The 25,419-nt window shown below is 38.7% G+C and overlaps 1 protein-coding gene across 3 annotated transcripts in view; it reads left to right on the top strand.

Moving 5' to 3' along the window:
• The first annotated feature begins 6,867 nt into the window (after positions 1 to 6,867).
• The window catches only part of LOC121878195, a 71,312-nt gene continuing 52,760 nt past the window's right edge, over positions 6,868 to 25,419 (top strand). For all 3 annotated transcript variants that reach the window (XM_042384251.1, XM_042384250.1, XM_042384249.1), the window contains exons 1-3: positions 6,868 to 7,030; positions 21,570 to 21,768; positions 22,164 to 22,351. In XM_042384251.1, the coding sequence (XP_042240185.1) occupies positions 6,965 to 7,030; positions 21,570 to 21,768; positions 22,164 to 22,351 (453 nt within the window). In that variant the 5' untranslated portion in view covers positions 6,868 to 6,964. The remainder of the gene's footprint in view (positions 7,031 to 21,569; positions 21,769 to 22,163; positions 22,352 to 25,419) is intronic.

The raw sequence follows: 25,419 nt of genomic DNA, 5'->3' as shown, positions 1-25,419 counted from the left end.
TACGGGAAAGGTGAATGAGTGGGTTAGGGAAATTCAAGCTCTGTCTGAGATTGCTAACACAGAGCCACATGCGGCTTTTGCGGCATTCACCCATGGAGTCAAGCATCGCTGGAACTACCTGATGTGCACTATCCCTGATATCGGACCCCTCCTCCATCCTCTGGAAGAAGCTATCATCGTCAATTCCATTCCCAAATTAGTGAAACACCCCCACTTAACCCCAGCAGAAAGATCACTCCTTGCACTACCACCGAGACTGGGAGGAATGGGACTAACCAATCCAGAGGAGATTGCTGCCACTAAACATCAAAACTCACGGCAGCCCTCACGGACCACATAATAGCTCAGAACGCAACAAGGGAGGTGGATACCAGTGAAGTAAACAAGATTCGAAGGTCCATTACGACAGAACGACAACACGGCCAAAGTGATAAGTTGCAGCAACTGTTGCTGCAAGTACCAAAGAATTTGAAAAACAAAAATAGCTATAGTTCAGGAGGTGGGCGCCTCGAACTGGTTAACTACGCTACCGATAAGGGCAAATGGTTTTAGTCTCAATAAACAAGAATTTACAAATGCCAATGCTCTAAGGTACGGTAGGCCAGAAGAAGGTTTGCCCTCCCAATGCGTGTGTGGCTCTTCCTATGACGTCGATCACGCCATGGTGTGCAAGAAAGGGAGCTTCATATGCATGAGGCGTGACGAAGTAAGGGATCTCACAGCAAATATGTTGAAGGAAATCTGCCATGATGTCATGGTAGAACCGACCCTCCTTCCACTGAACGGTGAGATCTTCCAACATAGGACCTCAAACACATCCAACGAAGCCCGTGTTGACGTCAATGCTTGGGGATTCTGGACGCGGGGACAGCGAGCCTTCTTCCACATCAGGATTTTTTTATCCCATGGCCGCATGTCACCGTAACTTAGCTCTCGATGCTGCACACAGGAGGAACGAGAACGACAAGATAAGGGCATGCGGGGAGAGAATTCAGAACGTTGATCAAGGCAGCTTCACGCCTCTAGTGTTCACAACCTCTGGTGGGATGGGACCAAGTGCAAGATGTTTCTACGCCAAACTCGCGGAGGTGATCTCTGAACAGAAGCAGCAGCCCAGAAGTTATGTTACAGCCTGGATGAGATGTCGACTGTCCTTCTCTCTCCTTCGGTCGGCTTTGCTCTACCTCAGGGAAACGAGAGCTGCGGCTCAACTAATTGAACACAGCTAGGATAGCTACTTATGTATTAGGATATTTAATATTAAGGTAATAAAATGTCGGCGAAGGTGTGGCTATTGGGGGAGGCTGGAGGCCACGTTATTAAAAAAAATGTAAAGTAAGTCAATGATAAAAGAAGGAAGATGGTAGGTGAAAGAACAGAACCCTGTGGAACACCACTATTGGTAGAGAAAGTGCGAGAGGTCGATCCCTCGACAACAACTGCCATGGAATGGTTCTCAAGGAAGATAGAAATTAGAGAACAAAGTGGAGGAGAGAAACCATAAAAGGGGAGTTTAGAAAGAAAGTACTTGTGTCATACTCTGTCAAATGCTGCAGATGTGTCGAGGGTCATGACGAAAGTTTCCCCATAATCCCTAAGAGAGGATGACCAAAGATGGATGCATTAGGAGAGCATATCACCAGTAGATCTCACCTAGCGAAAGCCATACTGGTGATCCGACAAAAGAGAAAGGCGTTCAAGGTGACGGTGAAAATGAGAGTTTAGGATAGTTTCGAAAATCTTAGAGAGGGATGAAGTTGGGGCAATAGTTAAGAGGGACTAGAATGGTCACCCTTCTTTGGGTTATTCTGTAAATGCAAAGGGGATGTGGCTAGCGAGCAGATACAGCACAGCTTTCACCTTCTGTCCAATGAGTTGTGAGCTCACATTTAAAGAAACCCAATTTCATCCAGTTAGAAATATGAAGGAAGTTGAGTGCAGAGCAGTCCTTCCTACTTTTGTGCAAATGAGGTTCATTCTATATTGTCGTATAATGTACTCCTTCCTACTTTTGCACAAATGAGGTTCATTCTATATTGTCGTATAATGTACTTGACATGTCTATTTTAAGCAGATTCAGTCTTAAATTCTCACGGGTCACCAACTCCTTATACACCTTTCCAAGTGTCGCATATTTAACATGTTGGAATAGAAAATTTTTTCTCATAGTTTCTACAAAAAAGTAGTGGGATTATTAAGATCATTTGGTTTGGTATCATTCCTCTAGTTGATGTCACCACAGTTAAAGTCTCCCATGACAAGGAGGTGGCTAGGGTTGAGTTCCGTTGCGTTCTCTATTAAGGCTCTTAAGTTCCTTTGGTTTAATAAATTGGAAGGATATGGGATTCGGGGAAATTTCCTAGCATGGATCAGAGACCTTCTGCATGACCGCAAACAGTGTGTGGTGATTAATGGCACGAAATCGTCATGCATACCTGTGACAAGCGGGGTACCACAGGGCAGTGTATTTGGCCCGTTGTTGTTTGTTTGCTTCATAGATTATATGCCAGAAGCTATACACTGCTTCATACAAATGTTTGCAGACGATGCCAAGTTATTTAGGGAAATTAAGAACCAAACAGACTGCGAAAAGCACCAGAAAGATCTCTATGAGCTTCTAGAATGATTGAAGAAATGGCTGCTAAGATTCAATGTCATGAAGTGCAAGATGATGCACCTGGGTCACACCAACAGTAAGGAGGCATATCACATGTCCCAACAAGATGAAGAAACGGCATTAATCGAGACCGAATGTGAAAAGGACCTGGGTGTGTATGTCGACAAGGAACTTATTTTCTTTGGCCATTGTGAGAAGAAGGTGACTCAAGCAACGAAACTAATAGGTCTTATAAGGTTGTTTAGATATCCGGATGGTCCGTCGCTCGTCACAATCTTCAAGAGTGAGGTGCTTCCCCGTCTGGAGTACTGTCACCCAGTCTGGTCCCCGAGATATGCTAGAGACTGTCAATTGATTGAAAATGTCCAAAGGAGGGCCACCAGACTGGTGCCTGGTGTATGGAACTTCAGCTACCCAGAGACATTAGAATGCCTGCAATTGCCTAGCTTATACTACAGACAGGCAAGAGGCGACCTAATCGAAGTGTATAAACATCTCAAAGGGCACTACTCGGCCGCAGGTCCAGAAAACTGTGAGGGCAAACTTTTTCGGAGTGAGAGTTGTGAACTCTCGGAGCAATCTGCCAGAAAGTGTTGTGACTTGACCAACACTGGAGCAGGTTCAGGTATATTCAGGACCCGGTGCATGCCCAGTACTTGCCAACAGTGCGTAACAGAGACGTGACCGATCGCCCAAGCGGCTAACTAGCCGATCAGTGGTGAAGAGGATAAAAGTAAAATAAGGTATTTTTTGTAAGGTATTTTAAGATGCACAGAATAGCTAACGCGTTAGCTTTCCCGGACTGTCAATAAAGAATACGACCGTACCGCGTCTTGGGAATAACTGTTGTACAACACAGTTTTCAGAAAACAATAAAATTAGGAGAACTGTATGTAAAGGACACAATGGTAGCTTTATACTTCAGTAGCAGATTATACTGTAAGAATCAAGGATTTGTGAGGTATTGTTGTAATATCTTTCCTACATTACTTACATGGCTTGATCCATTTTTTTTACAGGAAAGGTGCTCTATAGCCTATACTACAATGCTCTCTCGTCTCGCGGCTACATTGTGTTGTTTAAAGGTGTTCGCATATATAAACACGAAATAAGACGAATTTCAGGTTCGTTTAAGTCTTAATTTTTGCAATTACAGAACTGTAATCATTTTGTTCACCCCTATTTAAAGTAACTTATGAGTAATGATATTAAAGTTTTAATCATATTTGAGTAATTAGCAATATTTTACACAAAATTCACAAGCGACTAATGAAATGGGACAGCACCCACTAAAAAGGGGCGGAGCCAAAATAGGTTTCAACTAGGCACAATCCTATTCAATTTTTTCATGCCATACACTTTGTTTTAGGTCCTATCCAATATACTACCGTATATAGAATTATTATTATTATTATATCACATCTTTTTATTGCCTTACGTGCACCCAACTCTTCAATATTAATCAAAATATTCTCCAGAAGCGGCCATGATCCGCGTATTTACAGTAGTTCAGTGGGAGAAATTCGCTGATTGGTTATTAGCTGTTCGGGCGCCTCTGCCTGCTGCAAACACTAACGCCTGGTCGAGTCGTTTCCTTTTCCCTCTGAAAGTGTCATGCGTAGAAGTCAGCAGCAGTGTCTGCGCAGACAGAATAGCTCATGCGTTAGCTATTCCGTGCATCTGAAACGCCTATAATGTGTTGTCTAATGGTAGACCCTGCTGCCATATGCCATCACAAAAATTGTGACCAAGTCCCAGGCTGCTGACCTGATTTTCTGCCTCATTTACACACAATTGTAGGGTTTCTATTGTTTCTCTTACTTTGACATACTTATATTGTTTCTCACTTTTGATATTTTTCTTTCATTTTTCAATTATTATTTATTATAATTTTTTTATCATTATATATATATATATATATATATATATATATATATATATATATATATATATATATATATATATATATATATATATATATATATCATTATTATTTTTTTATTTATTATTATTATTATTATTATTATTATTATTATTATTATTATTATATTTTCGCCCCCTGTACCTAATGTGGATAAGTGACCTGTGCCCTGGTGGGCTAATTCCGTAAAAAAAATATTCCGGTCTTAGTGTCATGATTGTGATGACGGCTAACCTGAAAACCTTAAGGATTCATATTACTCTCAAACGTTCACAAAACCTTCCGAGTCCCCCAGTGGAAAGGTCCCCCGTTTTCTCTGTTTCCTTGATGACGTCATCGATAGGCCGTCCTTGTCTAAAGGGAACTTTGAATATAATCTGCGGATTTCGTAGCAAGACGCTGTATGTTGGGACCTGTTGCCATCCAACCCTTTGTAATCAATTTAATTTTGCTTTTGAGAGCTCAGTCAGAGCATTGTTAGTGAGGATAATAGTAGGGAATGAAACGGAGTTCATAGTCTCAGTTTCAACGTCAGAGTGTACAGTAAATTAATTCATCGAAATAGAAGTAGGTGGACTTCCTGACCTATTTTGAGTGAGGGTGCCGCGGGCATTTCAACTGTTAGTAAATGTTCGCCCCTTCACCCATACAGGTAGGCCATTCCACTGTGTTGTAATTCGCCCTTCTTTAAGTGATTTGACCCAATTAATAGTTGATTGTGCAAGTGTTACAGTAACGTAGTTGATATGCTCTGAGTGAAGTCATATTTACGTCTTTAACGTCCCCTGAAATGTGATGTCGTTGTCACTGTTAGTAAGTGCTCGCCCTCCACCCATACAGGTCCCTAACGCAGCCTAGGCCGTGTCTGTAGCGCGGATGTTGTATCCAGTGGATACAACATCCGCGCTATCCACTATGTCTGGGGAGATGTCCGAGGTCCAGTAGGATCAGTTACCTTCGTGAGACCGACCGTCAGACACTTCAGATTACCTATGGCCCCCATAGCTGGCTCGTCTGGCCCTAACGCTCGGCCTGCGAGGTGACCCCAGATCACCAAGCCACACACCACTACCAGCCCCCATCATTGGTGGATGAGTGTCTAACTCAGTAGGGCTATTTGTGTGGTGGGGTTACTCCACTGGGATCTTCAGAGTTCGTCGGAAAGTACCCCATGGTGGCAGGACCCCATGGCGGTTGCTTTGAGTATCACTCCTGACGACTGAGTGTTATTGAGTACGTCCACCCAGTAGTGGTGTGAGTATGTTGAGCCTGAGGGCATAATACCAGATTTCGTCTGTTGGTACATATATTCTTTCTCCTATCTCCATATTAATGTTTAAATAAATTTTGTATTTGTATATTGCGTCTATTATTTACCTACAGTATCTACCGTTATTTCTTCCCTATTACTTGATACTATCATTACATATACCCACGAGCCTCCTCTCGTCACGCTACCAATGATTATAAGTATTAGAGTAAAAAGAATTGTTACTGACACACAGTCCCTTATATTAGTTGGCGATTTATCATATACTGTATACATAAGAAGATAAGAATGGAAGACACTGCAGCGGGCCTATTAGCCCATACTGGGCAGTCCTATTTACACCCAACCCCTATCGCTCCAATATCCATCCAACCCTATCGTCTAATATCCATCCAACCTATCGCTCCAATATCCATCCAACCCCCATCGCTCCAATATCCATCCAACCCCTATCGCCCAATATCCATCCATCTCTATCGCCCATCAACCCCTACATCCATCCAACCCCTATCGCCCATCCATCCAACCCCTATCGCTCCAATATCCATCCAACCTATGTTTGAAGCTATTCAGCGGAGGCCTATTCGAGTTAATGATGATACGATATTGGTTTCGTTCATTATCATGGATGGTGAGACTTTTTGGAAAACAAAACAGAAATAGTGACACTTTCTGAAACATTAAAATACATATGCTGCTTATGTCTCGAAAGTTAGGAAGGAAGCATCTGACCCCCTGGATCCGCCCCTCACAAGGAAAAAAAGAAGGTTAAAAAATCAATGCAAAACCCTTTATCACTTGAACCCGTGCCGAGACGCGTGAATGGGCAAGAGAAACAACAACAGCACATCCAAGTCAGACGTATGATCAGTGGATATCAAACAGCATAATGAAGAATTAATATCTTTTACAATTTTGATTATTAAGTAATTTGTTAAAAGCAATATTTGAGTTATTCAAATTATTAATATCAACGGTTAAAAATAATTGTAAATTAAATTTTCCTTTGTGTTGGCAACAAGGCCCTGGCAGGTCACTCCTCTCACTGCTTGGCTCGGGAGTCAGTCAGCTGGTGGTGGTGCGGCGGCAGGGATGGTGTAAGGAGTTTTATCCGTTTCAGGAACACACCACCTCATCGTGGTGTTGTTTTGAAGTAATGGCAGCTATAAGGGGAGGAGTCAAAGACCGCATTGTCCATGAAATTGGAAGAGCCATCAAACAGGTAATTAAAACTCATTGTTGCTTGTGAAGGAAGAGAATTGAGGACGAGGTGTGGCGAATTGTTTTGGCAGAATACATGCAGAACGTTTCTTTAGCATGTCACACATCCTATGACCTCGTTCAGAAATTAAGGAGTGCATATTCAGTAATAGTCTAATGGATTATTAGCTAAAGGCTGCGTCATCAGTACAAGGAAATGTAATAAATGGAAACGCAGTTCCCGGCAGCGGTGAGTGAGGCGGACCCATCGATCGGTGATTCCCAAGACAGACTCCACCACACTTATGTCAACAAAGAAGCATGGATGTGTATTTTTCACAAGTAAAAAAAATTTGCTTTAATTTGTAAGTATAATCAGCTTACAGATGATTTAGTTACCTTGTAATGTCACCCTATTGTTTTACTTATATTGTGGCAAAGGAAACTGCCCAGTATGGTAATTGTCAAGTGGTCGGTCACTTCCCACTGGACTTTACAATCAATAGTCAAGTGCATAACTCCTGTACTACGTCATGAGTGAATGGAATTAGTGTAAAATAAGAATACTGTACCCCTTTGTACTTGTCACTTATGGCAGGTATAATGTAAAACAAATAATCTGGTCTACTGTTAATACAGCTACTACATATGTAATTAACTTCTGCACATAAGTTTTAACATTACCACATTAGCAAATACAGTATTGTACTTGGAATTTAAAGTGGAACTTATCACAATAAAGGGAGTTTAAAATAGACATAAATCTAATATACGACAGCATAGTAACACTTCATAATATTTATTCAGTGAAATTGTCATACAGGCTTACAATTGGATAAGCATGTTTATAAACAATGCAGTAATACAGTTCACATGAATATAGACAGTAAAGGTATATGGTGTACATAGGCCGTTGGAGTACTGTATTTAGTTTCCTGTGTGCCGAGACAATACAGGTAATCAATGGTTAACAGTAAGGCAATTTGGGTAAATATTCGTCCATTGGCTGTCCTCAGGTTTTGACACAAGAATAGGTTTGTTTTGGTGTTTTATGGTGTGCTTTGCTCAAATCTGAACTTCAATTCTTGTGCAAATTAGCGGATTTTGCAAAAAAAATATATATATAAATCATTTGTAACAGAAACTGCTGATTTGCAAAAAAAAATGTAGTCAGGTTTGATTAAAAAACCTAACCTAACCTACAATATATACAACCTAGCCCAGTTTTTCGGAGTCTACCTGCTACTGTGGTGGAGGATACAGCTGGGCGATCTGGAGAATGGTAATTTCTGTCTTTTCTTAAAATTAAACAATTTCCACACTTAGGACACAGTCTTGATGTTGGTAGGACACCGTGATCTTGAATTATTTTTATTGTATCACTGTCGTTCTCATAAACGCTGAATAACAGTTAGATATGGGAGAGAACACTTATCACATGCCATCACTAAAACCTTCAAAATTTGAAAATGCGTGGTGGAAGGCTGGTTAAAAATGATTGGCCAGCCAAGTCACATGACACGATACTTGTATGTCATCGGTTGTCATTTCACGAAAAGGAGGAGGAAAGAAGGAGACAAGTGCCTCTGGCAATATGGCGGATACAGAAATATGCGCGTAGAAATTTGTGAGGTACTCCGTTAATATTGATATGCACAAGAAATTATATGAAGTCGGATGTTTCGTTTTTTCTAGTCTTTGTGTCTGTAATATTGAAAATTGGAAACCTGCGGACAGCCAATGGACAAATACTAATAGCTAATTGACTAAGAATAGCCGATAAAGCTGTGAGGTGCTTATTTCCAGGAGGGTTCTTTGCTTAGGCTTACACTTGGTCTCTAATCAGTAATAGTATGTCTACATGAGTATTAGTGAAAGTTTATATGATAGAATTCAAGAAGCATTACATGTGCTTGGACTATCCAAGGCTGGTAGATCACTACTGCAGTACAGTACTGCTTTCCGTGGTTTAATAATATAGAAACTTATGCCTGTATTATTAAACAACATCTTCCCTTGAAAAAGGTCGTCGTGTTTCAACCCGAGTTTTAAGCTAAATGAGTCCTGAGGGACATTGCAGTACATTACTTAACGTGGTGGTGTAGCGGTAAAATTAACTAATTCCAATATTATAAATGAATTTTATTGACCAACGTTGGTACAGTATAGAGAAACCGGACTATAAGAATGGTTTAGGGATAATGATATGTAGGAACCATAAACGAAGGCTAACAAGGTACTGTATGTGGGTTTATACAAAGCAGTGTTAATTACAAGACTAGTGAAGTAATCCTTAAACTATATCGTATATGTTAGACCTCATTTGGATTATGTAGGTCAATTTTGGTAACCTTACTATGGAATGGATATTGAATCCTTAGAAAGCATTCAGACGAAGATGACAAGGCTAATCCTGTGCATTAAGAACCTTGAGTATGGATACTGATTAAAACATCTGAATTTGCACTCCCTTGAAAGATGTAGAGTGAGGGGCGATATGATTGAGGTGTATAAATGGAAGTCAGGGTTAAACAAAAGTAATATAACAAAGGTACTTAAACTATCAAACCAAGATCGAACACATAATGATTTTCAATTAGATAAATTTACATTTAGGCGTGAGATAGGTAAACACTGAAGGGAAATGAGCAGTGGACGAGTAGAACAAGTTACCAAGCACCATGATTAACTCGAACATGCAAGGAATCTTCAAATATGGGTTTGGCAGATTATATGAGTGATATGGGCTGGGTGTAGACGGGGCTGCCTAGTAAGTATGTGAAAAGTATTATTGCATCAAATAAAGAAACTAAAATTCTGACATGCATAAATTCTTGAAAATGCAAGAATATGGAAATACAGGTTGGACCCCGCTAATCCAGAACCTGATAGTCTGGCAGCTTCGATGGTTCGGGACGGTGTCATAGCTCACTTCTAGTGGCTGTTGTCACTATTTTACCTTTAAATACTTATAATTTACCACAAAAAATGCCTCCTAAGAGACCAACAAGCAGTGGAACTGGTTGTAATGTGGCAAAACATCAGTATGTTTTTTTTTTTTTTTTGCGGGGAATAGCCCACCCGGGCACAGGTCATCGACCCACATCGGGGCTTAGGGGCCGAAAAAATAAGAATAAAAAGGAAAAGATTATATTAATCTACACCACGAAGATGCAGGAAAACCAACTTTTTAAAGTGTGACAGATTATATGAGTTGGAAACAGAAGAAGGCAGAGCATTCCACAGTTTGGCTGTGTGAGGAAAGAAGGATGTACTATAACGAGTTATTCTAGTGTGACCGACATTCACAGAGAAATGGTGGGCACCGCGGGCAAGACGTGTGTTATGAGCCCACGGCCTTGCTGGCGGTACACAGGACATCAAATCCACCGAACATTGCCCATTAAAGTACCTGTAAAAGAGAGAGAGAGTAAAGCAACATTGTGGCGAAGAGAAAGGGAAGAGAGATTGTCAACTAAAGGAGGAGAGTTAATAAGGTGAAATGCCTTCGATTCCACCCTATCTAACAGTTGGACAGAAGAAGAACAACCCCCAGATATGAGAGCAGTACTCCAAATTAGGACGAATGAATCCCTTATATACTTGAGGCAACTGCCTTTTGCATTTTACTCCACTAGCACTGACACTAGGCAGTCTTTTGGGGGCCATTTCGCACAGAAGCACTAAAGTTTTGAGAGTGTAACACAAGATGCTGTGTGGGGTGATTTGTTGTACTGCGGGAAAAGACTTGCAAGCTAGCCACCATCTGCTTACCACGAATGGCAAGGGTCTATTGTACTGCATGAACTTTATTACTTACGTGTATTGTATCTATATCTTCAAACGCTTGCATATAAACCTAATGAAACAGGATTTATAGCTTTAGTTTTTATTGTGATCAGTAAAGTCAGCTTCACAAAAATAGCCTATGGTTTTTGGATACTGTACTATACAGTACAGTACTGTATTGTGTTCAGGACATATGTACTGTACTGGAGTAGGATTAGTATTGCACTATACTGTATATATTGTACTCTACTTCCCAGGCTTTTTGAAAAATAAATTTCAAATTTTCACATTCAGTTTAGGAAAACTGTTGTTGTAAGGTTCAAGTATTTGAAGAGTTTGATGAAATGTCAACATAAAGGGATCAAAGGTCATGTGGTTTACTGTTAGGTAGGCCTATTCTATATGACAGATTTGATTGTGGTTCTAACGAGAAATGTATCTGTGGGTAAGCCAAGGTTAGAAGGTCATATGTCTACAGTTAACTGAAAGCTGTAAACCTCTCCCTCAATAATTTAATGGATTCAGGGAGGATCTTTTCCCTATGATTTTATACAACTCTGACAAATTATGCATTACCGTAGTACAGTACTCTGTACTGTGATTCATTTTGAGAACTATTGTACCAGCACTGTATATGTACAGTAATTGTTCCACTTCATGTGGTCATCAACCCTTGGTTACCATATATGGTACAGAACATATAAAACTGTATGCGATTTTTATGACCAACTATATACAGTATCAGAGGGGTTCAGTACTTTACATTGTTTGATTTATGTTTTTAAATTTTTACATAATATACTCAGTACATATCTCTCCCAATATTGCAGTACAGTACAGTACTGTAATGTTTGTATGGCATAGCTACCTGTACTGTATAAGTGTTAAAATGGATGGGATTTTAATATATACAGGTACTGTACTGTACTGCAGTTGAAGTTTTACCTCATCCACTGGAACTTACTTTAGATGGGTTAGTTTGTACTTTTTATTCTTGCAGGTTTATGCAAATATATTTTAGTGTAAGGATTGTAGTAGCTCGTATCCAGTTGATCTTCAGGGATAGGTTTACATGTTGAGGATCATATTTTTATTCCCAACCTTGTGGTGGGCTTTAGGGGATACTGTTACCTGTGTAAGGGAATGATACTGTGCTCTGATTACAAGGTGTGGCTGCTGTGTTGCCAGAAGTAGCTGTTGTAATTTTGGCACCATGTTTGTTTGTTTTTAGGAATATATACAATACTGTATTGTATTTTTAGCTTTTGTTACTTGTGATATTGGCTCCTGGTGAATGTTGCTGATAATGTAAGATGCAAATGATGTTTACTGCTTGTAAGTGTTAGCAGTGCTGCATGTTTTTGGTAAATGTTACCAGTTAAGTCTGTTATGCTTTTAGAATTTCTTTCTAGTGATGTTTGATTATTAAATGTTGCTTGTAGTGTAGGTTTCTAGTAAATATTGAAATTGATATCTCTATTCTGTAAATGTTGCCATTTTTCTGTTTTTTAAATGTTATTTAACACACATGTGATGTACTATGTTGACATCTGTCTGGAGAATGCTCTTTATTTCACCAAACTATTTTAATTGACTGAGTCTACAGATCACGTTTGTACTGTACCGGGTACTGTATTGGGTAATTGAATAATTCAGTACAAGTCCATCATCAATATGTTCTGGCAGGTACTGTCCTTTCGTTAAACAAATTTATTCAGATAGTATGTCTAATTTGGGGAAGGGCGCTTATTCTGATAGGATGTCTAATGTGGGGGGGACATTTATTCAGATAGGATGTACATTTTTTTTTTACACGCAGGATTAGCCTCCCCGGGCACAGGCCACTGATCCACACCGGGGCCTGGGGAGGGGCGAAAATTTAATAATAATAATAATAATAATAATTAGTTCCTAGTAAATAAAATTTACAATAAAAATACAAAATAAAAAAATATAATAATAACAATAATAATAATAATAATTAGTTCCTAGTAAATAAAATTTACAATAAAAATACAAAATAAAAAAATATAATAATAACAATAATAATAATAATAACAGCACTGATAATAATAATAAAGAACCATAAAGAAAAAAAATCAATAGTGGGAAACGATATATGTATGCTGCGTTGTCAAGCAAGAGAAGAACCGAGACCCTGCAATTGTGTGTAAATTTGGCAAAGTCAGATCAGCAACCTGGGATTTGGTCACAATTTTCGTGATGCCATATGGCAGCAGGGTCTACCATTAGACAACACATTATGCTTCCAATATCTTCCCAGGCGATAGTACCTCCCTGTTTGATAGCTGCCTACTACCTGGGGGGTACTGTTATTCAGGTAGGATGTCTTATATGGGGGGTGGTAAGGTAGGTAATTTTCTGTATGTACTGCAGTTCTTAATAGATGGTGTTACGTTACAGTCAAGACACGAACTTCAACCACGCCATCTCACTGGTGAGTCATACTCGGTATTTCTTAATATCACTGTGTATTGGGTTTGAGAGAGGATTTGCCACGTATAAAATAAAGTAAGCTTGTTTGTATATATATATATATATATATATATATATATATATATATATATATATATATATATATATATATATATATATATATATATATTTTCTGTAAAAATCACAATGAAAACGTGGATAAAGATAAATCTTGATAAAATCTTTTGGGAAAATGGAAACAACAGGTACTAGCTTTTCAATATTTTATTCCAAGACATCTTCAGAGCAACTGAATGTCTTGAATATATTTATATATATATATTTTTTTAAATACAGTATCCATCCTGGAGTCGTCGTCTTGAGATGTCAGAAAGGGAAATGGATCCCATCTCAAATGGCTGATGACTTCATTGTATTCTGTCTTGTGACTGTACCCAGAAATGAAAGTTGCCATTTACTCTTTATCTTTTAGAATACATGCTAAACTTAGATTATTTGGGGAAGTTAATTTTAGCGTATGATAACTTTTATTTAATTATTTAATTTAATGTGTATGTAAGAATACGACACTCTAAATGTATAGTTTATTGTTTCCACTTTCGATTTGTCTTTTGATATTACAGTTTGTAGCTTATGTGTTGTTTCCATTATATTTGAAGACCAGGCGTGACCAACACTGATGCAGATGTAGATAGATACATCAGGAGTCGGTGCATCATGCCCAGAACTTGTCAACGGTGGGTAACAGATGTGACCGATCGCCCATGCGGCTAACGAGCCGTTCAGTGGCAAAAAGACTAACAGGCTGATTAGTGACTAAGAAGATCAAGTAAAGTACGGTCAAGACTCGTGTGTCATTGAGGAGCCCAGCCCAATACCGGGAAAGTGCACTGTGAGTGGGCAGTGGTGACTGGTGACTCATATCCACGGGTGACGGGACTAATGTTGCCATCAACCACCATTATCCATTCTCCCTCAGAGTCTTTCTTTCTCATCAATTATATGTAAATATATTAGTTTTCCTTTATTGTATATACTGTATTGTTAGGAATAAGTATATTAATGTTTAATAGTTATGATTTAAACTTAAAAATGTTTTGCTCCATGTAAAGTTTGGCTACTCAGATCTTGCACAGGAAATGCTCGTCAATGGATGTGTGGTAGAAATGCCCATCTTCGGCCATTTTTTTTTCATTTCATATTTCTATGATAGTAAATGCCCATTAAATAAAACGGTTTACTTGTTAATAATAAGTTAATACAAAAACAAGACGATTTTCATCTATGACAATTTTGTCCTCTTCCCCACTGATCGGCTCTTGAGTCGTTAGCCGTTTGGGCGGTCGCGTCTCTATTACGCATTGTTAGGAAGTGCTGGTCACGCACTGTTATTCAAAGAGCCTTCAACAGTGGATTATGATACAGTACTATACTGTATATAATTATATACTCCGTGAAAAAATATCAGTCCCACAAGAGGGGGCATCCTTTTTTACTTTTACTTTCCTCGTATGTGGATACTCGTTATACTGTATAGTCAGTTAGTTTTAGTCTAACAAATTTATTGGCAGAGCTTGCAGTACAGTTTGCCTATTCTGAGTAATTCAGTCAGGTCTTGACATTGAGGGTGGTATCACTTCTCACTGTCACGCAGGACAGAGGTTCACACACAAAGAAATACATCATATTCATTAACAACTACAAATGTATAGAGGTCAGATTCATATGGATAATGTCACTGTTCACTGCCATGCAGGACAGAGGTTCGTACACAAAGATTTGCATCATATTCATTGACAGTACATATACATATATGTAAACACACACACACACATATACATACATATACGTATATACATACACATATACATGTACACGTACATATACATATACATGTACACGTACATATACATGCACACACGCACACATACATACATATACGTCGGTCAGATTCATGTGGGTAATGTCACTTTTCACTGCCATACAGGACAGAGGTTCGTACACAAAGAATGCATCATATTCATTGACACTATATATAGGTCAGATTCATGTGGGTAATGCCACTGTTCACTGCCATGCAGGACAGAGGTTCGTACACAAAGAAGGAAATACATCACATTCACCAGCAGCATATATGGGTCAGTGGATCACATACATTGGAGTCATATTCTAATTGAAGACTAATCAGTGTGGGCTAGCAAATTTGGGATAAACAGCAAGAATGTCCTCAAGCACACCTGATTCAATGAAGTAATTACATAGTTCAAGATACAGTAAGTCAGGTGGCCTGAAGTCTTTGACAGTGTCACATTCAATAATATAGTGTTCAAGTGTATGCTTTAAAGGTTTATCACAAAGTTTACATGCTGAGTGTTCCGGTATGGGTACAGCGTTACTAACTTGCCAGATGTGTCTGTATCCTAGCCTAATTCTGGCCACGACTACATCACATTGTCTGGTTCTGTCCTTATGCTGGCCATACCGGTACCTCTTGTTACAAAATTTGTCATATTTACTAATGCTACAACTGTCAGGTCTCTCTGCATTTCTCACTTCTTCTAGATCAGAGTTCATGATTCTGACTTGAATGTTTTTAATTACGGCATTGGACAGACCAAGGTCGCGGTCAACATTTTCTTTCTTACATGCCTCATTGGCCAGTCTATCAGCACGGTCATGATACCTGATTCCAACATGGGACGGAATCCACACAAATTCGATACGAAAGTTGTTCTCATTGGCAGTTATCACATTCCTTTTAATATCACATGCAACTTTAGACATAGAACCTGACGGGCTGTTCATTGATTTCAAAGCACATTGTAAAATTATTTGCTCGTTTGTGTTAATTGTAAACTTGTGTTGTATGCTAATAATTGGAGTCTTAAAGGTAATGGCTGCGAGTAGCACTTTATTCCCGTTTTAGATAACTGGAGCTATATTATCTTGGTCAAAAGTACTGTACTGTATACAGTACTGTACTATGTGAGTCACAGTGAGAGTGAACCCATCCAATGTAATCTCAATAAAATACCTAGGTCTCACTTCTTTTTATCTGGAGAATTAAGTATAGATGATATAGTATATAAAAGTACAGTAATGCTAGACTAAAATTTCTTCCCAGAAATGCCAAATGTTTCAGTTGATGCCCGTAGGTCCCTTTGCTTAGTGTTCATACATTGTCACTTGGACTATTCTTGCTTATTGTCGAATTTATAGTAGTCTGCCTTAACACAATTTTAAAGCCAGGGCACATTATTCAAAACAAAATGGTGAGGTTTATTCTTGACATGAATGCAAGAGATCTCTTATTGCTAACAAAGTCCTGCAGTCACTGGACATGCCAAGTGTGGTAGGTAGTGAAGCAGTTGAGGCAAAACCATGCTTTTAGGATTGCCAATAAACTTATACCCAGAGTATCTAGCAACAGGCTTTTGTAAGGATTAGTGATATGAACAGGGCGGGCACCAGATGAAGTGAAAACAATTTTATTGTAAACTGTACTTTCATTTGCCGGGTAGGCGATGATGGCTGAAGATTAATGGAAGAAAATAGAGAAAGATTTGGCATGTGCTATCTCCATTATTATACATTTCCAATGGTAATGTAATGGAAGAAAATGATCTTAAAATTGGACGTGTTTTTTTAATAAGATTTGGGGTAGGAAAGTTGTGTGAACTACTATAAAAATACCCAGTACTGTACCTTATTTCAGTAGATAAATAAAAACAGTTTATAAGGACTAACAAATTACCTGGTCACATTAAAACCACTAATATTATCAAACAATTCAAAACGGAAACTAAAAAATACTGCTAGCCTAGGATAGCTTAAGCACATTGTAATGCTTGTTATATTTATAAAAAAATTCACTTTTATTCCTATAGATACCATATTACAGTACTGATTAGTAGCTAAGCCAAAGCAAGGATTTTACTGGAAATAAACATCTGATGGCTTCGTTGGCTTTCCTTGGTCGAATTGTTGTACAGTACTGTTGGCTATTGTTGTATACCTGCACCTCTACTGTCTAGGTATGTTGGAAATTATCGTATAATGTGTACCATACCTGCATGGTCTGTGTACACTGTATACCTGCATGGTCTACTGTATATACAAAATGTAGTGTAAACTGTACTATATCCGGATAATGCGTGGATTTTTATTTTGTGGTCCCCTATTATTTGCGGATGACACCCTGGTTGTACAGTGATTTCTGCTATAACGCGTGTTTTGATAACGCGTGTTTTGATAACGCGAATTTGCTCTAACGCGATTATGAATTAGGAACGATATTTGTATAACGCGAACGCTTGTTTGCTATAACGCGATTTTTGCTTACTATTTCTCCAATTTTGTGAATATAGTAAAGAAGAATATCAACAAGAAGCGTTCCGGTGATAAAATTCCTGGTGATGATCGTAAAAGAAAGGATATAACACTAAAAGAGAAGCTCGATTTTATCAACCTCAAAATCACCCTTCTCCCCCATCAAGTAAAGTGTTACATTTACTGTATGATTTCATTATTAGATATGAATGTAACATTTATTTAGACCGTGCTATCCTTTGTGTTAGGCTAACTACTAAATCTTTTCGATTTCGAGTAATCTGCACCTAACCCTATTTTCTCCATAAGCCCTGTTATTTCTATTACGCGATTTTCTATAACACGATATTTTACAAGAACACAATTATCGCGTTATAGCAGAACTACCTGTACCCAAGAATGTCTAAGGGTAGTTTTAAAGTTGCTGGCATTTTCGTGGCCAGGACAGTGAGCCATTCGTTCTTGAGGCAGTAGTTTCCTTTACCTGTATTGTATACTGTATGTGTGTGTGTGTAGACTTGAGGGTAGACTCAATATGTTATTGCTTACTTGAACATATTATTTTTAATTAATTAAAAAATAATACAGTAATTATTGTAAATATAAAAACTCGATTTATAACTACTGTACTAATGATGATAACCTGAGATGATTAATGTCTGTACGGCAGACACCCAACTCTTCAGAGGTAGCTAAGCAGAAACCATTTCTGAACACTAACAAGCATTATTATTTATTAATGTCATACCTGCAAGATTTATTTTTAAATCTACAAATACCTGATAGAAATGAAGATTTATAGATACAGTAACTTTCTTTTCACGTTTCCATATGTTATCATCGCTGGCGCTTTGTAGCCAGGTTAGACTCATAACTGAGGCTACTGGGCCAAACTGTGAAGTGTTATGGTTGTCATTCATCTCGTATTTTTGGGTATTCATCTTGTATTTATTTTTACTCCGTTACATGCATACACCATCCTACATACATATTGTGAAAAAGTAAAAGAAATAATTGCCCTAAGGGCAAACACATAAAGGGAATATACATTTCTTTACACATGAGTGAGCTGGCTGGCTCAGTGGGAAAGCAGGAGGAGATGAGACGTGTAGGGGGGAGCGTTGCTGGGGTATCTTCGGAGGTGGCATCTGTTGCTATGGTGAATCGGGGTTTATATGCAAATGGCGACTGCGTTAAACTTTCATTTGCCTTTTGTTTACTGGTACTTTACTTTATATATTATTTTAAGAACATTATGAGTGCAGGAGGAAAATACACACACAAGTTTTTTCCTAAATACTCCCTGCTAAAGGGGGGGGGGGTTGTCTTATATACCGTAAAATACGGTAGTAATCTTCCCCAGGGTGACCTTGTGATGTGATTATGTGTTCACTACATATATGCAGTATATTTGTATTTTTGATATGTTGGCCATTTATAGTTGTGTATCTTACTAGATAATATTGTATACAGTATAGTAAAGTACAGTATCTTGTTGCTGGGTGGTACAGTACAATACTGTTTATAAAATTTAATATAGTATTGTACTTGGTAAAGTCAAAGATCTGCCAAGTACCCTGTATTGTACTGGTATGTTATGTTCAGGGTTCCACTTATCCACAAGCGAGAAGCCACACTCTTCATTGTGTCTACTCTTTTCCAAATTTCATACAAGGGTCAGTTTAGGCTTAAAATAGTCACTGTGGGTCATGGATAAGACCACTGGGGTTATGGGTACAGTAAGTCCTCGCTTAACGTCAGGGTTATGTTCCTGAAAACGCGACATTATACGAAACCACGTTAAGCGGATCAATTTTCCCCATAAGAAATGGATAAAATTCGGGAATTATGTTCCTGAGCCTCCCTTTGCCCCATGAAATACATTACCAATACAGAAAATCATTGCCATTTCTATAGCAAATAGTGCATGCATATACAACTACTAAGTTTGTATTGGTACTCACCGATGGGCGGAGGTGGTAGAACGAGTGTGTGGTGGGTAGTGAGGCGGATGGCGGGAGCGGTGGTTAAGTCTAAAACATTAGGACAGCCAATGAATATTGTGCGAATTTTTACTCAGATGACGAAGTCATCAGGTTCAACTCTGGCTGAAGCTGTAGCTTTCCTTAAAGCTGTTGCTGAAACTGTTACCAAACCTGAAGTTGATGTTGAAGCTGCTTATGATGCTGAATTTGATGGTGTAGCTGAAGTTGATGGTTTAGGCCTTCGAATAATAAAGCTGTCGAAAGAACCTTTGCACAGCTGCTTTCTGTTCTCATTATACATCTTTATGTAGAGGTCATTTGTGTTTATTTAAATTTTAATGCTTTGTTCTGTTAATGGGTCCACTTTAGAAAATATGTTCATTGCTTGCTCCATATAATATCCACAGACCTCTCACCTTTTTCATATTGTTTTAACACATCTAGTTTCGCTGCTAAGCTTATACACTGTCTATTAGCTTTTGAAACAACACTACCATCACTTGCTCTCTTGCTCATGTTGAATAGAGATGCAAAAATGCTGTAAGAAACCCGAGAAAGTTTTTCTTCTGTTCCTGCTCCAGGTGCGTGAAAAGAAAAGGCCCGCCAAGCTCCAACTGTTGTCTACCACTCATTAGCAAGGCAGCTTCTTTGTGCAAGGCACTCTTTAATTTTTTTTACAGTAATTTAATTTTTTTTAAATACATATCAGGATTTAGTTATTACAGAATTTATATGAAAATTTAATTTAATTTTATTTTTATTATATTTTGGTCATAAATACGAATGAAATAAGGACGTAAATTGAATTGGGTCCTAAATTAACTAGGGTTTTAAATATGAAAAGTTGTTGGTCGAACCATTGTTATCGGAGGCATTACCGGTACTGTACAGGTAAAAGAAATAATTATCCAAAGGGCAAACACATAAAGGGAATACCGGTATACATTTCTTTGTACACAAGTAAAAATGTACCCCCCTTCCCCCTGGGTCAGCAAATGTTATTCGCGGATTTGGCGATTCGCAGCCATTTTGAGAACCTAACCCCCGCGAATTTGAAAGGCATGCAGTATTTATATTTATTCTCAAGTCTTCTTGTATTAACCCCTGTCTCCTAGGTACTTATATAAATGTGGGATAATTACATTAGTCTTGTATGACTATCACCCCCTGTAATTTTCCACTAGCTATGAGGTGACATGTTCTGAGCTCATGATCAGGTGAGTCCAGAGGAACGCGCGTCACTTAGTGCTAAGTCAAGGCATAAGTAACCGGCTGCCTGTTGCGGGCAGTAGTTTGATAGCACTCGCTAGTGGAGGACATTATTTATAGCGATCCCTGTTGCGCTCCGTTTTTCCTCGAGGGAGGATGTCCGATATATTCCGTTCTCCCTCGAGCAGTTTCTACTCACTATCACTTCAACTCTCACATCAATCGGACGTATTTAGTAGAGCTAATCTAAGATAGTCTCCGTCCTCATTTAACACTCATAGTTACAGTGATTAAGTTACGATGATATACATTTGGAACTGCATTTAATATATTTTTCTAAATAAATGAATAAAAGGACCAGTGGGGTTTCACTACTAAAACCCAATAAACTTTTCCATGTTCTAGCTCCATTAACTTATCAAGAATCAATGGTTAAGGGCGAAAACACTGTACTTAGTAGTGTTTTGAGCACTAGTGAATTCCTTAGAAGAATTGGCACTTTTGCGAAACACAAGACTAGTTATTATTATTTTTATTATTATTATTATTGTTGTTGTTGTTGTTGTTGTTGATTTAGACTGTTGGTGAAATACTTAAATCTTTTGTACAGTACAGTATAGTATAAAAAATTTATCTTTCTGTAAATTATGTGCACTGTATTGTATTGTGTTCAGTTTTACAATGTTGATGATTTTAATTTAATGAGTAACTTGAGTGTTCTCAGTCAATGCATTTAAGATACATTTACAGTATTCTGTGGATTTGTATGCTAATGATGTAAACATTCAACAGGCTCAGGTGGAGTGGTGTGGTGTAGGCTTTGTAAGAGCCTGCACAGGGAGATGGCTTGTGTTAAGTCTGGATGCTGCCTTGCTGCATGGCCTCCACTCCCTCAGTCGGGGCTACTGGCCAGTTGTTGCTGCACTCCTTGACAAGCAGTCTCTTACCACCATTACTAATCTTCCCTATGCCACAAAACCTTTATCTAGAGGTAGGACTCGTTATAAGCTCCTCATTGAAGAGTCATGTGTAACTGCTTTATGATTAGGTAACATCAGAGACTGAAAAAAGAAGTACAATCCTTATCTCTTTTCAAACCCAGAACATAATTCTGCAGTTAAGAAAACCGCATGATTTTTCATCAGATATCACATTTCTATTACTGCGTTAACAGGACTTCTTCAGAATTGAAAAATCATTTGCATAAATTGTCTAGGTACTACTGGTTATTTTAGTTACATAAGTGTTTGTACAGCATTTCTTAAATTGTCTTTCATCAGTCTGCCTCCCAAGTATTGCCATAGTTTTATCCCATTTCTTATGATATGATTACCTGACCGAGGTGGATTTTATAAGTTTACAGATAGTCTACTTTTTCTTGTGCAGGTCGGTCTTGGGTGTGTCTGTGTCTAAATGAGGGTCAGTTAGAAAGTTACCTGCATGTGCTAACCAGTCACAGAGTATTGCTGGAAGCTAACTATGGAGCTCAAGCCCTACTCCGTGATCCTCATCGGGCTCACCTACTACTCATGCTGGCTGCTGGGCTTGAGCACCTCAAATTTTCTATACCAATGGTGAGCATACACTCAGTTCTTGTTATTACGTGAACCCCCCTTTTTTCAGATGTACAAACCATTTCCTCCTATACAATACTGCAGAATGTTTAGAAGCAAGAACAAATTCAGACTGTTTCCTCCTTTCTGTCATCCGTTCACTCTAACTTCTGGAACATCCCCATAAACCACTCAACACCATGCACTCTTATATACCTGCACTATTGCTTTTTGAATGACTATCCCACCTCGTATCTAGCGTATCCTGCACCCCATTCACCCATCTTCTAGGTCTGCCCCCTACTCATTTTCATTTTTTTTCCACTTTCCAGGCTGACTGAGAAACTAGCTGTCCAACACTCCTTTGTCTCTTAATTTTTGCATTTCTTAAACTCTGCTTCTGATTCACCCTACTCGATGCTCTCAATCATAGAATTTTTACTGATTCTGGTATGCTTAATCCTCTTGTACCCAAAATACTTGTTTCATATTCATTTCCTGTAGTACTGTCAGGTTTACAATTCCCTGGCACATCCCTAACTTCAATTCTCATTAAGAGAGAGAACTGCTTCATAGGAGGCAAAGATGGAAATGCATAGAGAAGTCGCCGAGTTGACTTTACTACCATAAATCCGTAAGTAACTTTCCAAAAGTATAAGTTCATAAAAATAACAATAGAAGTATGGTCATATCTTATATCTGTACATTATGAAATAGAACAGTCTAATTAAGTTACATTTAATGAATTAGTGGTAAAGTTTTATGCATTTTCTATCTACATACCGGTAATTAGATTTCCTTTTAGCTTTCCATATAAAATGTCCTTGTGTTGCTTAAATTCATATTACCATAGTAACCTGTTTTGATTGTGGTTTATGAAATACAGTAGTTTCAGGTTATTTCATAAGATGGGACTGAGAATGTTTGCAAAGTAAAAACAGTAACTAATAGCAATTTAGAAATATTCTTTATACAGTACAGTACAATATACCCTTCTGTAATTCAACACAAAATATGGGTTTAGGGACTGGGGCCCCCAAAAATTCATCAAGCAATACTTAAGAGGTTTATATACTTTCTCAAACACTCGCAAGAAATGCACAACATTCTGGTACACCGTGGAAATATACCGGTAAAGAAAATTTCACAACAAAAGAAGAAAATAGCACAATACACCACAACTTGCTGCCTCCGACTGACTTGGTTCCTGATGCTGTAGTCTGCACACGTCAACACTTCTACAAAATCAAGCTTTGATCAGGAGTGTAGTCACACTCATTCTTATCACTTCTTTCAAGTCTTCTTTAACCTTTTCTGCCACAGTTGTGTCAGCTGATGCAGCAGTAACTGATGCACTTATTCCATGGTCAAGTTCATTAAAAAATTTAACTTTATCTGCTAAATTAAACAGTTTTTTTTTTTTATTTGAATTGGATGGAGAAGTGGCTGCTGAACGTCTTAGACATCTTGGTACAATGGAAGTGGTGCATATGGTAAAGTTGAGACAATTTGCAAGAAAAAAGCAAGTATCCATGATCTTGAGTGAGCGCTGGTTGAGTGTAATGCCTTCTATAAAGAGAGTTATGCTAACTTTACACTAGGCATGGTCATAGCATATATACCTCATGCTGTGAACTGGCCTTTGTATAGAAGGTTCTATTCAAGTTCTCCTAGTGTTGGGGCACATTTACACGAGGCGTGTTACTAGTACATAAGCTAACGCAGGAGGCAAGTGAGAGAAGCGTTTCCATGCCAGCACGAACATACTACTGTAGTGGCAATTGACACGTGGCGCCTACTCTCACCCGCAGTGGGGTCATTTGGTTTTGTCTAAAGTTTTTGTGTGTCTATTCCTCCCAATAAAGTTTCAGTCACAAGCAAGTTTTAGACCTCATAATCATTATATTTAGCCATATTAAAAAAATAAATAAGAATGGACATGCAAAATCAGTAAACCTGCAAATCAATTTGTAGAAATGGCACCACTGTGTGAGTCACAGATTAATTGGAAGCAAGATGCCCTCCAGGCAACTCCTCACTACATCCACCCGAGTTTTTATTTAAATTTTGAGGAGAAAATTAAAAAAAAAGAGAAGAAATGTGTGGGTACGAAAGTTGATTGAAAGAAGAGAAGTCAGTGCTGCAAATACTGTACTCTTCTATATGAACTATTGGTTGAAGATCTTGCCATGTACAGTGAACCCTCACTTTACGCAGTTAATTCAACCCATGGCGGCCCGCGTAAAGTGAACAACATAACATATGGGATTAATTGAAATAGAGACCGGGCCGACCCCCAAACTCCACTTTTTCAGACACAATACCTATGTTGTAGTAAAAATAACTTCTTAATTTTATAATGGTATGCACACACAATTAATAATTTAGAGAAATATCGATAATATTAGGTTTCTTAACACTTACATTAGTAGAAAAGATGGCTGGGCACACGGGGATGGGGGGTTGGTTCCGAGGCAGAGGGCAGATTATTGGCCCTCACCTGTATCACTTGTATCACTATCCACCACAGAGGCTTGCAGGGCCTCTTTGTCAAACCCCTCAAAGTCCATATAAGTCCATATCCTCACTATCATTATCACTATCACTGACTTGGGCCGGCTGTGGTGGGTGGCGGGTGAAGAACTCGGTAATATTTTGATGACTGGGCGACCTTGTGCGCACCCTGCTCGCGCCGCTTACACAACATGGCGGATGGCGGGAGGTTTGGATTAAAAAATGGCGCGGCTCGCCAGCCGCTCTCCGCGTAAAGGGGTACACGCACCGCGGAATGTGAGCATTCCGGTTTCGGCAGGGTACCGCGTAAACGTGGAAACGCGGAATATGGGACCGCGTAAAGCGAGGGTTGACTGTACGTAAATTTCTTGAGGTAATTATTACTAATAATTAATCTGAACCTGTAAAAATATAATACAGAATGTAATAAGATGCATTTAAAACTTCACTGAACACTAAGTATCATGAGTCAAACACCCAGTGTTGCCAATTACAACTGCCTGCTCAACTAGCACACTATTGACTGAAATTTTGAGTGACTACCAACTTCCAGGCAAGTGGAAATCCACCAGCCT

The sequence above is a fragment of the Homarus americanus genome, unplaced genomic scaffold (assembly GCF_018991925.1).
Source record: "Homarus americanus isolate GMGI-L3 unplaced genomic scaffold, GMGI_Hamer_2.0 scaffold45562, whole genome shotgun sequence".
In the NCBI taxonomy this organism is placed as follows: Eukaryota; Metazoa; Arthropoda; class Malacostraca; order Decapoda; family Nephropidae; genus Homarus; species Homarus americanus.
This window is presented reverse-complemented; position numbering and strand designations above follow the sequence as displayed.